The sequence below is a fragment of the Artemia sp. Qi Xiang Cuo genome, chromosome 12, assembly GCF_049724085.1.
Source record: "Artemia sp. Qi Xiang Cuo chromosome 12, ASM4972408v1, whole genome shotgun sequence".
In the NCBI taxonomy this organism is placed as follows: domain Eukaryota; kingdom Metazoa; phylum Arthropoda; class Branchiopoda; order Anostraca; family Artemiidae; genus Artemia; species Artemia sp. Qi Xiang Cuo.
The window spans coordinates 45,306,587-45,321,719 of NC_142805.1; the positions used below are offsets into that span (position 1 = coordinate 45,306,587).

At 35.7% G+C, this 15,133-nt stretch overlaps 1 protein-coding gene across 2 annotated transcripts in view; it reads right to left on the minus strand.

Moving 5' to 3' along the window:
* Positions 1-15,133, minus strand: part of emei (transmembrane protein 161-like emei) — a 28,424-nt gene continuing 13,291 nt past the window's right edge. Inside the window, exon 2 of one of the 2 annotated variants that reach the window (XM_089097841.1) lies at positions 1-1,584. In XM_089097841.1, the coding sequence (XP_088953967.1) occupies positions 123-1,553 (1,431 nt within the window). In that variant the 5' untranslated portion in view covers positions 1,554-1,584 and the 3' untranslated portion in view covers positions 1-122. The remainder of the gene's footprint in view (positions 1,585-15,133) is intronic. The other variant, XM_089097840.1, reaches the window with a different exon arrangement.

Sequence of the window (15,133 nt, forward strand, 5' to 3'; positions counted from 1 at the left end):
CAAGAGAAAAACCGCTTCGAAAAATGGAAAGGTTTATTAAATAAGGTTTCATGAAATCTGAACAATCCAAAAACAGGTGAAAGGACTAGTTATGGACTAAAAACAAAATAAAAAATTCAAAATCAACTAGCATTAAAGTAAGAACAATAGGCAATTCCTAGGGATGATGTTGCAAATATCACAAAATTGGCCCACCAGGTGGCAAAACCCAACAGTCCACGAAACACTTTAATCCCAAAGACATCCCTAAACATTGACATAGCTGTGACAAATTGTTCTTTCTGATTAGTGCCATCAGAAGCAGCAGAAAACGTCTGATTTCTAACAAAATGTCTGTTTACAGAATTTCCCATCCAACTGAAATCGCCTAGGGTTTTATATAGAACGGCTAAGCAGAGTGTGATCATAACTGGAGCAACAATTTGTAATGCCACTATAAACAAACAATGGAAAGGGCGAGCAACAGTTACTTGAATATCAACATTGGAAACACGTCCTGCTTCTTTCTTTTGCGAAAGCAGGGATTCTTCAGCACTGTTTAAGTATACTTGCAAATATGTTGGCAACAAAATAATTCTGCTAATGCAAAAGAATATAGTCATAACAATCCTTAGTATATCAAATATATTATCTGTCATGAAGGGTTTATCCCGCCCTGAGAATATACGCTCTGTCAAATATTCTCTAGTAAGTGGCTTCACCCACATTAGAGCAACCAAAAATGGCATGATGAAGTTAGTATGCAGTAGTAACTTCTTAAATGGTTTCCCTTGGCACAGTTTCAAGGCATCCCAGTGCATACGGCTTAGTCTGAAACCAGGAAACGTAATTAAAGCTGCTGAAATCCCGCAACATACAGCAACACACAACTTTAAAATCAATTTGCTTGCTATTCCATCAGAGTCAATCCCGGCTAAGTTGAGGAACTCATGGGCACTTTGATTAAAGCTTGCATAAGCTGAATCTAAACCTAGCTCAAGCTTCTTTTCGTCAACTATCAAAATTGCTAGCGCAAAAACAAAGTAGCTACAACCAGATATGATAACAATACTGCGCTCTGCTTGAGTTTCATCACTTCTGAAATATAAACCAGTTGTGCTTAACAAAATTTTTACACTATAACACAAAAGGACTCCGCACCATAGAACGCTCAGATTCATTTGATTTCCAACATCCATGTAAATACCATAGTAAACTTCAGTGAATCCATATACTAAAAAAGCATATATTGAAAAATCAATTAGCCACTGATAGTCAATATAATACTTCAAGTTTATAATGTCCTCAAGGGTGATCATCTTTTTATTCAAGCTAATGTCTAAGTTTCTTGGAACTTTGAAAACTTTATCATCTTCGTCATCTCTGTCTCTTTTTTTCTTTTTCTCTTTTACGTGACCTGCTAGTGAATGTAGGTATTCATCTGATGGCGGAAGATAAGTAAAAAGTTTCGTTGAACAGATCAACCACCTCCCAAGTGAAAATCTGCCACCAAATTTCTGCATCACTGATGCAGCAATCATGGTCAGTACCAACTGGAACCCAAAAAGAGCCATTTTTCTCCTGTTTGGTATCACAGATGACAACCTAGAAAAAGAGACGAAATATGGTTTGTTTTTTTTTTGTTTGTTTTTTCATAAGTTTCATGATATAAGACAGACTGAGGACTTATTTTAGTTCCCACTCATCAGTTTTTATTGGAAATATATGTTCTCTTTATGGAAATCATAATTTGTGCGACATTTTTAATTGTAGTAGGAAAGGGGTTCTTGAACACTCTTTGACTTATTCCAGACCCTAATTTTAGAGCATTAGCAATAAAAAGTGTATTACGAATTAAAAATAATAAGATTTTGAGAACAGGAGAAGAGTTTGTTTATATTCACAAATATCGTGAAAAGAAGATAGTCTATGAAGACTGTCGAATCTTAGGCATCTAATTTGAAATTCGGTTCACATAAACTACATGCACTGAATAAGATATTAGATCATTTCGTAATTACTGAATGGTATGGCTTTGCTTGTAAATTAGATTGATAGAAATCGCTCTAAGGTAAGATTTGGTTTCTTTAAAATTGCTTACTGAAAATACATTATGCTGCCTCCTATAGAATATATGAGCTTTGGGCAAGTGACTACCTATTCCCTATGTACAAGCGCAAACTTCCTTACGATCATCTGAGATCCAACCCTCTTCTCTCCCATTCGACAAAAATTGTGCCTTAAGCATTAAGATACGCAAGTATAGGATATCTGGACCTGAATTTTCATTTCCGAAAAATTTGCAGAATCCCCATGTTCAATTTAAAATGGCACTGGGCTGAGTCCTGGCTCTTTGCGCACCTATTTGGTGAATCACAGTCCACTCCCACGAAATTATAAAAAAATTTGGCTATGTAAATAAAGACTGACCTCAGGGATTCATATTCATATTCTGCCACTATAGCAAAATGGTCATAAAATAATGGAAGGAATGTGTTTATACTGTACTTATATTAGTAATATTAATCCACTGACCATCATCCTTGCGCTGGCAGGAACTTATTTAACATTGAAAAACCTATTGTAAAGTCCAAACTCCTTTTGTAAACTATTTTTTTAAACTGGAATTATTGGGAAAGAAGAGCATGTTTGATACTGGGTCTCCAAAAAGGCCTGGGTATTAAGGTGAAACTTTAGAGTAAATCTTGAAAGGGATGCCAAACGCAATCAAAACACATTATGTGCATGCTGGTTGTCAAAATGACACATCAGTGACATCTTGTTCAAAATAGTCAAAAAGTCTTATAACAATGCTTCTGGACATTCCATACCCCCCCCCCCCACAGTCCTGGGCCAAGGGATGTAAACTGTAGACATGCAGAATGTACCATAAGAAAAGGGGAATGTTTGAGGCGAAACTTGGGGGAATGTTAAACTGAATCAAAAGGCACTATGTGCATCCAGTTTATCAAAAAAGCGTATCTGCAATATCTTTAGAATGGCTGATGGTATTAAGTTGAAACTTTCAAGGCATATTGAGAGGGATATTGAAAAGTGGTCAGAGGATTATCAGCTCTCCGACCAGTTTTCTCCCATGCTCTTTTTTAGTACATTCCCCTCCAACCACCAAGATTATGAATCAAATTCTGAAACAGCCATCTTGTTCAAAATAGTTTAAAGGTCAAATAACCATGCCTCCAGGGATGAAATAACTCTCCACATCCCCTAAGGCAAGGGTTGCAAGTTACCCATTGTTGATATATAAGGTTGGTTATTGGGAAAAACAGGTATATTTGATCCTGCATCTCCAAAAAGGCTTTAGGTATTAAGGTGAAACTTGCAGAAAATGTTCAGGGGGATGTCAAAAAAGAAAAAATCAAAAACACTTTGTGGAGGATGGTTGTCAAAAAAGCAAAACAGCAATATTGAGGGAGACGTTGAAGAGTGATCCTCGGGCAACCAGCCCCCTCCTCTTGCTCTTTTAAATACCCCCTCTTTTAACTACCACTGGTAGAAATTCAAAAGCCAGGTTGTTTAAGATAGTTCAAAATGACTTAACAATTATGCCTCCAGGGATACCATGCCCCGACAGCCTCCAAAGCAAGGAATGTAAAATATACAATTTGTTCATTTTTTTACATGCAAGACTATTACTAGAAAATGGGGGGGATGTTGAGTTAAATCAAAAGACACTGTGTGAATCCATGCTAGTAATAGGAGGAATGTGCAATATCTTAAGAATGGCTAAGGGATAACATGAAACTTTCAGGGCCACTACTACTACGGCTGAAACTGCGACTAGTTGCAACAAACTGTAACTACTTGCGACAACGACAATTTGCTACTGTGACTACGACTATTTACGACTAAATCTACTTGTGACTACTTTCAGGAAATGTTGAACAAAATCTATGTGCATGCTGATTTTCGGAAGGGTGCATCGGCAATATCTCAGGAATTGCTGAGTGTATTAAGTTGAAACTTTCAGGGCATGTTGAAAAGTGCTTGGAAGGTCAAATGGCCTCCTCGTCCTATTCAGAAGCCCCCCCCCCTCAACACTAATTAAAATTATGAAATAGCCATTTTGTTCAAAATAGTCGAAAGATCTCATAACTATGCCTCCGGGGATGTCATGTCCCCCACAGCCCTGCAGCGAGGATTGTAATTTATGCAATGTGCCCATTGTTTATATACAGGATCTATCTATGGGAAAGAGGGGAATGTGATCCTGGTTGCATCAGAAACGACTAAGGGTATTGAGGTGAAACTTCAGGGAATGTTGAGGGGGTGTTAAACTATATAAAAAATCCAGGATTTCAAAAGGGCATATCTGCAATATCTTACGGGCAGCTAAGGCTATTAACTTGAAACTTTCAAGACCACTATTGCTACTACTACTGTGACTACAACTGCGACTTTTGCTAAGGACGGCGATAGAGCCAAATATTCATTTGATGTTGCGTTCCACTGTCTTTTATAAAATATGTCCCTATTGTTCTACTTATTGTTTATGATGGAAAGCCAGTGTGGTCTTTTTCGCTATTTACGTCTTGCTCATGGGGAGCAGTTGACCTATGCTATCTTTTATTTCATTAGTTTAGGCGAAAACACGCTAATACTATCAACCAGCGAAATTTTATAGAATTTTGCAGAAATGAAAACCTTATTCCTAAGTCTTTAATATATAAATTGCATTTAAATACCCGGAAAAAAGCGCAACTCGCGCATACATTACATTTTAAAAAACCTAAATCCACATTATTAAGGACAAAAAACAAAAAAAAGACATATTATTTCCTCAGAAAGAAAATCTGTCCATGGTTGATTATTTTTAGGCTGTTAGATTGGAAAGGAATTTATTTAGTCACGATTTTCGTTTGTCTAGGTAGCGTATTTATAATAAATTCGAAAGTCTGAGGTACGAATCTTTGATGAATTATCGTACTTATACTCCGAGGTTTACTCCTGGACCCGCTATCGTTCATCTCTCCTCTAGAGCTCTTGAACCTAAAGAAATCCACACTCTTGAGAAAGGTCCAAAATTCTCTTATCCACCAAAACAAGTTCCTGTGGCAGATATAGTTTCCTCCTTAGAATATTCTTTGTACAAACACTACACATCTATTTCTAACCCAGATGAAGTTAGGTCTTGTTTTATATATACACTTTACGGCAGCCAAAAAAAAGTTACGTCTCCTAATAATTTGACGCCAGAAATTTCGCACGACAACAAAATTTTATCTAATCTTCGCAAAGACCCTTCAATTATAATAAGAAAAGCAGATAAGAGGAATTCACTTGTGGTCATGGATACGTTAGATTAAGACTACAAAATTTATTCACACTTAAGACACAAATACATATACTACCATGACTCACGACCATACTGATAAGTTTGCCAATAAAATTATAACAGAATTAAAGAATCCAAAACAAAATATCAAAATCACCCCACAATTGTATAATAAATTTTTCCCCCGTGGTAGCTTTTTCCGAAAATTTTACGGTTTACCGAAATTACATCAGCAAGGTATTTCATTAAGGCCAATTGTACCATGTACGAAAGCCCTGGCTTCCAATATTGGAAAGTGGTTATGCACAGCTTTCAAACCTTTGCTCTATTCCCAACAATCGTACTTATGTAATTCGATAGATTTAGTGAAAAAACTTAAAAATGCAAGCATTTCAGAATATACAGTAGTAGGTAGTTTTGACATATTTTCTATGTATACTAATATTGATATAGCAGTATCTCAGCAATTATTAAAAAATAAAATAGAAGAAAACTATCATTTAATCGAACATTCAACAACAGGAATAGATTGGAAGGTTTTAATGTCCCTAATCAAAATTTGTAATAAGTATTCAATGTATTTTCAGTTCCGTAATCCTTTTTATCAACAAACAAAGGGTCTTCCCATGGGTCACCGCTATCCAGGTTATTAGCGAATATTTATGTAGAGCACCTTGAAAATTGGGCCTTAGATTCATACTTTTTTAAAACATATCTAATTGGGGCGTTACATGGATGATGTAATATCGCTCTGGAATTATGGGGGAAATGAACTTAGGGGCTTTCTACATCACCTTAATACATATGACCGAAATCTACCATTTACCTTAGAATTGCAAATGCAAATAAATTACCGTCTCTGGATGTATTAATTAGTCGTAGCATTGTTAAACTAGATTTTACAATTTACAGAAATTCACACAAAACAACAGATATCTACATTTTAAATCCAATTTAAGGAATTTTTAAAGAGATTTGATTTTTAACTATGTCCCTTTAAGTTAAAAGAGCTGTTGTTACGTCTCTTGTCGATCGTGCCCTAAATATTTGCTCTGAATCTCACATCACAGATGAACTAAATTTTGTTAGAGACATACTTTTTGGAAACGGTTATCTCTTTATCTCTATTAACAATAAAATTATCCGAAGATTGGCAAGACACTCCCATAAAATCAAGGGTCTTTTACCATGTGAAGTTCCTGCCAAGCCCTCAACCATAATTTACCGTCCATATATTCCAAAAGTCACAACAAGTTTAAAAAAGTTTGCACACAAAATAATTTTTATGTATTATTTACCAATAACTTTAAAATCATGAATCTCCTAAACTCTGGTAAAGATATAACCCCAGTTACTCGCCAAAGAAGGGTTTATCAAATACCATGTGACTGTGCAGACTTTTATGTTGGTAGAACCCATCAAAATTTAGAAAAACGCCTTTAATAACACAAAGATGACACAACTAAAGCTTTAAATTCTAATAGTACAAACATTTCTTTTGATTCTTCTTTAAGCAGTCATATCTATGATAACCCTAGCCGTAAAATTCTTTTTGAAAAAACTTGCCATATTAGCAATGATTTAGGCATAAAACAGGTTGTTCGAGAGGCAATTGAAATTAAAATCAAAATAAATAGTAATACTTTTTTAAATAAGGATTTGGGGGAATATTTGAATAATGCCTTTATATACAAATTTAATTAGAAATGATTTAACTAATTATAGGCTATTAAAAAACCAGTAAAAAAGTCCACACAACCTGTTATGGATAGACCTTCTAGACTGGCTGCCAAAAAGGAAAAGATTAGCTTTAAGAGCTTGTCTATAAGTGTTTCTTATTCCATTTGAATGATTTGTTGTTGTTTTTTTTTCACTTCGCTTGGTGTTTCAGTCCTGGTTGAACTTCCTTGAAGTAATGATGCTAGGGCTGTTTTGATTTTTTTTTGTTTTTTTTTTAGTTTTAACGATTGAATTTCAATGTGAGTTTCTTTTATATTGGTTTTTTCTTCATTTGTTTTGCTGAGGACGACCCTAGGATATAGGGTCGAAATATTAATTTAAAGTTGCACTCCACTTTCTTATAAAAAAAAATTCCCTATTTTTCTACTTTTTTTGTATTATGGAAAGGCAATGTGGCCTTCGTCACTACTTGCGACTAATTGCGACTGCAACTCTGACTACTTGCGACTTCAACCAGGACTACTTGCGACGGCTACTGCGACTAAGGCTACTTGTGATTGTGACTTTGATTATTTGCAACTACAACTGCTTGCGACTGCAACTATTTGTGACCGTGACTTCTTGCGACTATTTCAGGCTGCGAATACTTGCGACTATGACTACTTGCGACAATTTATGACTGTGACTCAAACTGCTTGTGACTATGAATAGCACTGCTACTACTACTGCGAATGTGACTGCAAATACCACAGCAACTTCTTCTATTACAACTAAAACTTTTGAACCAAATCAAAAGAGTTTAATTGCATCCTGCTTGTACAAATGACATCAAAAGGGCTTATCTGCAACATTTCACGAATAGCTAAAGTTATTCAGTTCAATTTAGTGAGTAATGAGGAAATGATGCAAAAAAAACAAAAGACACTTAGTGCATCCAATTTGTCAAAATGGCGTACCTGGGCGTATCTATATTAATCTCAGAAACGGCTACAAAGATTAAGTTGAAACTTTCATGGAATGCTAAGAGAGATGTCAAACAAACTCAAGATACTATACGCATTCATATCTTCAATTCTCAAGAACAGTTAGGGGAGGGTATTAAGCTGAAACATTTAGAGAATGTTGACGGGGATGTTGAAATTAGAGATACTGTGTGTATCCCCTTGTTAATGGACGTAGTTACAATATCTTAGGAACAGCTGATAAAATTAAGTTGAAACTTTCAGGATATGTCAACTGGAATGTTGAACTAAATTAAAAGACACCAAATACATTCTGGTTGTCAAAATGGCATGTCTGCAATACCTTAGGAATGGTTTAAAGTATAGAGTTGAAACTTCTGGAGAATATTGAGGGGGATATTTAACTTAATCAAAATACAACTATGTGCATCCTGACTGTCAAATGGGCGTATCTGAAATATTCCAGGATCCGATTGTGGCATTTAATTGAAACTTCTAGGGAATGCTGAACTAAATCAAAAAATACTATGCATGTCCAGCTTGTTATAATAGTGGATGCAACAGATGCAATATCTCAAGAACAGTTAAGGGTATTAAGTTGAAACTTTCAGAGGATGTTGAGGGGAATGTTGAACTTGACCAAAAGACAATGTGTGCCCAGTAGTCAAAAGGGCGGATTTTCAATATCTCAGAAATTGCTTATGGCATTCAGTTGAATGTTGAAATAAATCAAAGACACAAATTTGAACAAATAAATTACAATCCACTGAATTCTTTAGCCAAAGACGTGGAAACTGGAGAAATATTCATTATATTAAACAACAATAAACTTTGGCAATTAAAAATGAAGATAAAAAAAAAATCCACAATAGAAGGGTTTCAAAGAAAAGAAAAGAGCCATCTTAAAATTAAGACCAGCAGAAATAAATTCTTATAATAATTCAACCTTAAAGGACCATAAATTACTTTTCAAAAATAAATAAAACCCAAAACAAATTGAAATTAAAATAAATAATCATATCAAACCTAAAGATAGCAGATACCGATATAGATGAATAAATAAATCTTAAAGCGAGTAAAAATTAAATTGAATATTCAGGCCAAACTTAAAACAGACAGAAATTACTACATTCAGGGGTTTGTTTACTATCCCTTTCCCTAACAATAAAAGTTCTGAACCCTACTGCGTACGTCATTTGCATTTCATTGAAAATAAATTATACTATAAGCATTTTTTTATTTATAACATTGAAAAATAAAAAAATTACAAGTGAGATAAAATTTTGAATTGTTGTTTCCAGTGAATAACAAATTATATTACTAACATTTTTTTTTTTACATTTGTAACATTAAAAAAAAAAACGAAAAAAAGTACAGTGTAATAAAATATTCCATTGCTGAGTATCTAGAGACTGATATCATTATATACCAAATATTCAGTTTATTTTCATTAGTTCTTTCCTGTCGTCTTGATTATGATGGGGATTTAATTTTTTATTTGTCGTCAATGTTTCGAAAAACAAAAGCATACTGTAGTTTTCTTTAAAACGAAAATGATGCAATGGGCTTCAGGAGTTTTACAGCTAGGGCAGGAGGAAAGGGACAGTAGCCAAGCTTCTGTTTGTAGTAATTCTTATTTGTTTTTAAGTTTGACTTGAATACTCAATTTAAGTTTTACTCATTTTAAGATTTATTTATTCACCTATATCAGTATCTTTTATGTTTGATATGATCATTTGTTTTAATTTTTGTTCGTCTTGGGTTTCATTTATTCTTTAATAGTAATTGTTGGTCGTTTTGGCATTTGCTTTTGCCAGGCTGCCAAGACCTAGTTCTAGAGTAGTAGCTTTTGAAGCACTGGTAAAAAGTCATAATTTCTGTTTATTGAATTTTAATGTTACTCTTTATTTTGATTTCCCTCTCTTTTCAAAATTGGAAATTTTCGTATGCTAAGAGCTTTCAACAAATGAATATAAAATTAATCATGTTTGCCTATTTAGAATTAACCTAAAAAGCATATTCTCCATAATCTTTTTTTATCGACTGTTTCAACTGTTTCATGCAGGACTAACTTTTCAAAGGGAGGGCCAAGCTCTTCAATCCCCTGTTTATGCTTGAGTTTAATGTAGTACAAGAATGCTTCAAAAATGAAGTCATGTTTTTCAAAGAGAGGGGGATGGTTCATCATGCAAGTCTTTTCCTAGGGAGGCCATCCCATCCTTCTCTCCTCACAAGCCTCTTTTTGTTGCAGGTGAAAATATGATTATAATATTTTTTTGTAAAAATCGAAATAGTTTTGCAGCACCAGAGGAGCTATACCTATGCAGCAGCAATATTGCAGGATTAGTCCAAACTTATTGCACACAATGAATGGAGTTTAGGGCATAACCACTCCACTCATCCACATTAAGTTGAGGGACATCTAACTGAAAGATGAAAAGTTGGGACTTAAAATGAATTTTCGAGGTTTGCACCCCCTATTTGGTGCAGAATTATACAATTGATTGATGAATTGACAAATCCTTTGACGAATTAGCTCAGTCGAATGAAGCTTTAAAATAATTTCTTACAGGAGCGTCACAAGTCAAAATACTTGGATGAGGGTACATAGCAGGCTCTTTCACTTCAGTTCACCAGTAAGATCAGTCATGCTGCACATCATGATGCAGATGAATACTGATGGTCCATTGCTGCACCCCCCCCCCCCAATCTTTCATGAACAAATTATGTTTCCAGAAACTCTTTTCCACTTGGCTGCAATTGTAAATCCAGACAGTCAGGAATATCAACTCGACAGAATACTTCTGTTTGAAAAGAGCCTATATACAGGGGAAAATGACTTAATGGCTTAAAACCTCAGCCCTGACCAAAAACCATTTGAAGGCCTTTACCTCCAAAATGAGTTATACACAATCCAGTGCTTTTTCTTCTAACAGTCTTGCTACTCTAGAAGGGTTTCATTGTTATCACCGATTTTACTCAATAAACTTTACTTTGCTTGCTCCAATAAGAAGAGTTCTTTTGAATTGCATCATCCAGGTCATTCACAACTATAACTCTGAGGACACTCACAGATTTCCTTAACAAAGAATGATTTTCAGTAAGCCAATTAGGTGACTTAAAATTCAAGACTTGCCAAGTTGAAAGTTTTGGAGAATATTGAGAGGGATGTTTAACTAAATCAAAATACAACTATGTGCATCCTGACTGTCAAATGGGCCTATCTGAAATATTCCAAGATCCGATTGTGGCATTTAGTTGAAACTTCCAGGGAATGCTAACTAGGACGTAAACATATGGAATGGTGCTTAATTTGAAACTTATTGACAAGCATCATACCAAATTTTTGTGCTGGTACTTTTAATACCTAAATCTGAGGCATACTTGTCTATCTCTGTTTTATCCTTCAGAAGACTGCCTGAACGTCTTTACTACGGTTAAGATTTATAAGTAGACTATTCAATTAGAATTTGAAGTGAAATCAGTTATTTACACCATTGTTTAGGTATTCATGTTAGCCAACATAGTGGAAAATAATTGTTAATCTACACCCAACAGGAAACTGATCTGGATGATTAGCATCAACGCAATGCTGTTATAGGTCTGATCTGTTTCATTACTACTACTACTACTAACAACTCACCGCAGCACCAAGCCACCTGAGGCCAACACACCACTTGGCAATCTGTCATCCTTCATCAACACAACTTGCCCTAACAACATCAACCTTTCTTTCCTTATAGTCCTAGATCATGTTATTGGGCCCCATTTTTCATTGAGCCTATTGCTTGAAATACGGCTAATGAACCGGGTACCCAGAACAATTCTTAAGCAATTTCTCTGGTAAACATTTAGAAAATCTTCATCCGCTGTTCGGAGCGCCCGTGCTTCAGAGCCATATTTGACCACTGTCATCACTGTAGCATCGAATATTCTAATCTTGGTTTGCAGACTTATCTTCCTATTCTTCCAGACTTTTTTTAACTGTGAAAAAACACTCTGAGCCTTAGCTATTCTATTTTTAACATCTTCACTGCTCACACCATCTTTACTAATAATACTACCAAGGTAAGTGAAACTGCCCACCTGATCAATCTTTTCATTGCCCAACGTAACCTTTTCATCTTCACTTATTCCTAGCCTTAGTGACTTAGTCTTCCTAACATTAATTTTCAAACCAATTCTAGCACCCTGAACTAGCAAAACCTCTAAAACTTCATTCATTTTGCTCACACTTTCATCTAGGATGCTTAAATCATCAGCATAATCCAAGACCAGGAGACTTTTTCCTCCCCATTTGATTCCGTGGTCTCCCATTGCCTTTCCTGTGCTGCTTAAAACAAATTCCATCAAAATAATCCATATAAAGGGGGATAGAACACAACCCTGCTTAACTCCTGATTTAATACAAAACCAGCTGCTAACCGCATTTCCTACCTTAACCGCAGCAGTGTTATTCTCGTACATAGCCCTAATCACTTTAATGTATTTGTCTGGTATACCATACAAGGATAAAACCTTTACTAAAGCTCTTCTATCAACAGAATCAAATGCTTCCTCATAATCTATAAAACTGAGGACCAAAGGTGTTTAAACACTCAGGCACTTCTCAATTATTAGCCTAAGAGTGAAAATTTGGTTGACACATCCTCTACCTTTTCTAAAACCGCACTGTTCTTCTCTTGAAACTTTGTCTACAGCATCTCTCAGTCTAAAAAGTATCATATTACTAAGTAATTTACTACTTACAGAGACCAGATTAATGCCTCGATAATTACCACACTCACTCTTATCACCTTTCTCATCAAGTGGCTTAATTAAGGTTTTCCTAAAATCGTTAGGTACCCTTTTTCAAAAATCATGTTCATAATCTTCAGTAACTTATTTCTAATCTCAGAGCCACCATATTTAAGAAACCCATTTACCACCCTATCAGCACCTTGAGCCTTATTATTTTATAATCCTTTTAGTACTGTTGCTAATTCCTCCTCACAAAACAAATCTTCCTTCACAACCAGGGTATTACAAACTTTTTCATTCTCCTCTATATTTTTTCCTGCAACTCTATCTCGGTTAAGCAAATTCTCAAAATGTTCGGCCCATCTCTCTTTAGTTTTTTCCTTATCGCTAATTGAGACCCCATTTCTATCTTTAACTGGGCCAAGTCCATATTGATTAATACCCCTCCATCTATTAACATTCCAGAACAATATTTTACTATTATGTGGTCTAGCTGCATCTTCCGAACCTCGACAACTTTATCTATGGCCCCCACTTCACACCTCCTTACTTCATATTGTAATTCTTTTTTCACTTTTTTTACATTCCTTTTGTTTTCATATTATCTATCACTCAGATTATTCTTGTACAGGTCCTTTCTTCTGTTAATAAACCATAAAGACTTATTATTGTTATCCTTAGATACAGTTCTAGCTTTCTTGCCTAATACACCTTCAGCAGCTTTACAAATTATTTTTCTAAAATTATTCCAACCATCTTCCACATTATCAAATTTTAAACTCTGAAGCTTAGTATTCAACTGTTCCTGGAAACTTTCTCTCAAATTCTCATCCTGGAGTTTACCAGCATCATAGCTTACAGGAAGGTAGTTACCCGTCCGATATTTCAGCTTTAAATTAACCCTAGACACTACTAGATGGTGATCTTTTCTTTTAACATCAATAACAGCACTCCTATATACCCTAGTATCTTGTATTGATCCTGCCACTCTTCGGTTTACTATAACATAATCAATAAGGTTTGCTGTCTTACCATCACGTGAATACCATGTAAAAGTCCTTGTAGGCATTGACCAAAATTATTCTGTTAACTTATGAGCCATTTTATGACCGAACACCGTATTGGTTATAACTAGATTGTTATACCTACAAAATTGCAAAAGTCTGTATCCATTACTGTTTTCTTTTCCTACACCAAATTTACCTAGGTTGGAATACCATCTATCCCTATTTCTACCAACCTGGGCGTTAAAATCTCCCAGTAATAACATCATATTACTACCTGGGACCCTGTCTATTTGCTCCTGTAACTGTAAGTAAAATTCATCTGAGTCACTAGTATCTCCGTCAGTCAGTTCTGCAGGGGCGTATACTACTATAACTGATACCCTGAACTTTCTAGTCATAAAATGAGCAATTAGTATTCTATTATTAATATCTTCCCAGCCTAAACAAGACTTAGCATCTTCCTTATTCATCATGAGCCCTACTCCCTGTCTATGTACCCCATCCTTCCTGCCTGAGTAAGCAAATTCTATATCACCTAATTTCATGCTTCCTAACCCTGGGATATGAGTTTCTGAAATTCCTAATAAATCCAGTTCGAATCGTCTGAATTCGTCAGTTAAAATGTCGATACGATAGTCATTTTTTAACGTTGTAACATTACAAGTTCCAATTTTCATGTTCTTTAAATCATTGAAATTATTTTTGCCTCAGGAAAAGCAATGATCCCAGATACCAGTGCAGGAGGGGGATCACACATATTCTCAAATGTAGACCAAAATGCTTAAGCCGGCTTAGAACCAGACAGCAAGAAGTCCCTGTAACCTCCATAAATGGAAGCTTTGTTAAATCCTGGACACATCTTGGCCAAAACTAGGTTTTAAACGCTTGATAACGATCCTCTATCGACAGGAGTTGAAATCTTGTACTTACAGTCTCAAGCCCATTACCGCTGGCTCAGTATATATTCATACCTACAAATATTGTGCTACTACGGGGAGGCAACCCATTACAGATAAATTAGCTAGGAAGAGGTTTTTCAGCCCAAAGACGCCCATCAAAACATACCGAGCCCAGAAAAATTGTCCATTAGTCAGAATCCCATGCGAATGCTGTGTCGTTTACTAGGCTATAATTTCCTCGAGGGGCGCCACTCCTCAAGTGGGAATAGAGTTGACCGCAAGGTCCCCAGTCTTGCAGGTACCCTGAAAAGGTCGAGGCAGCCCTTTGCAGAGGCCGTTGTCCATAGATCTGGATTTTACGCCCTGCCACAGTTGTCCTCCTATAGAGGATCCTCCCGCGATGGTGTTCTGCATCACCATGCAATTTAACCGATTACTGGGAGAAGGTTTGCAACTCATGGGACTTGTGGACAAACCAGTGGGCCCTTTTGAGTGTACATTTGAGGGGCCTTCTTCCTCCTCCGCCTGTTTCTATTATGTCCCCCCAGGGACATAATATTCTATTATGTCTAT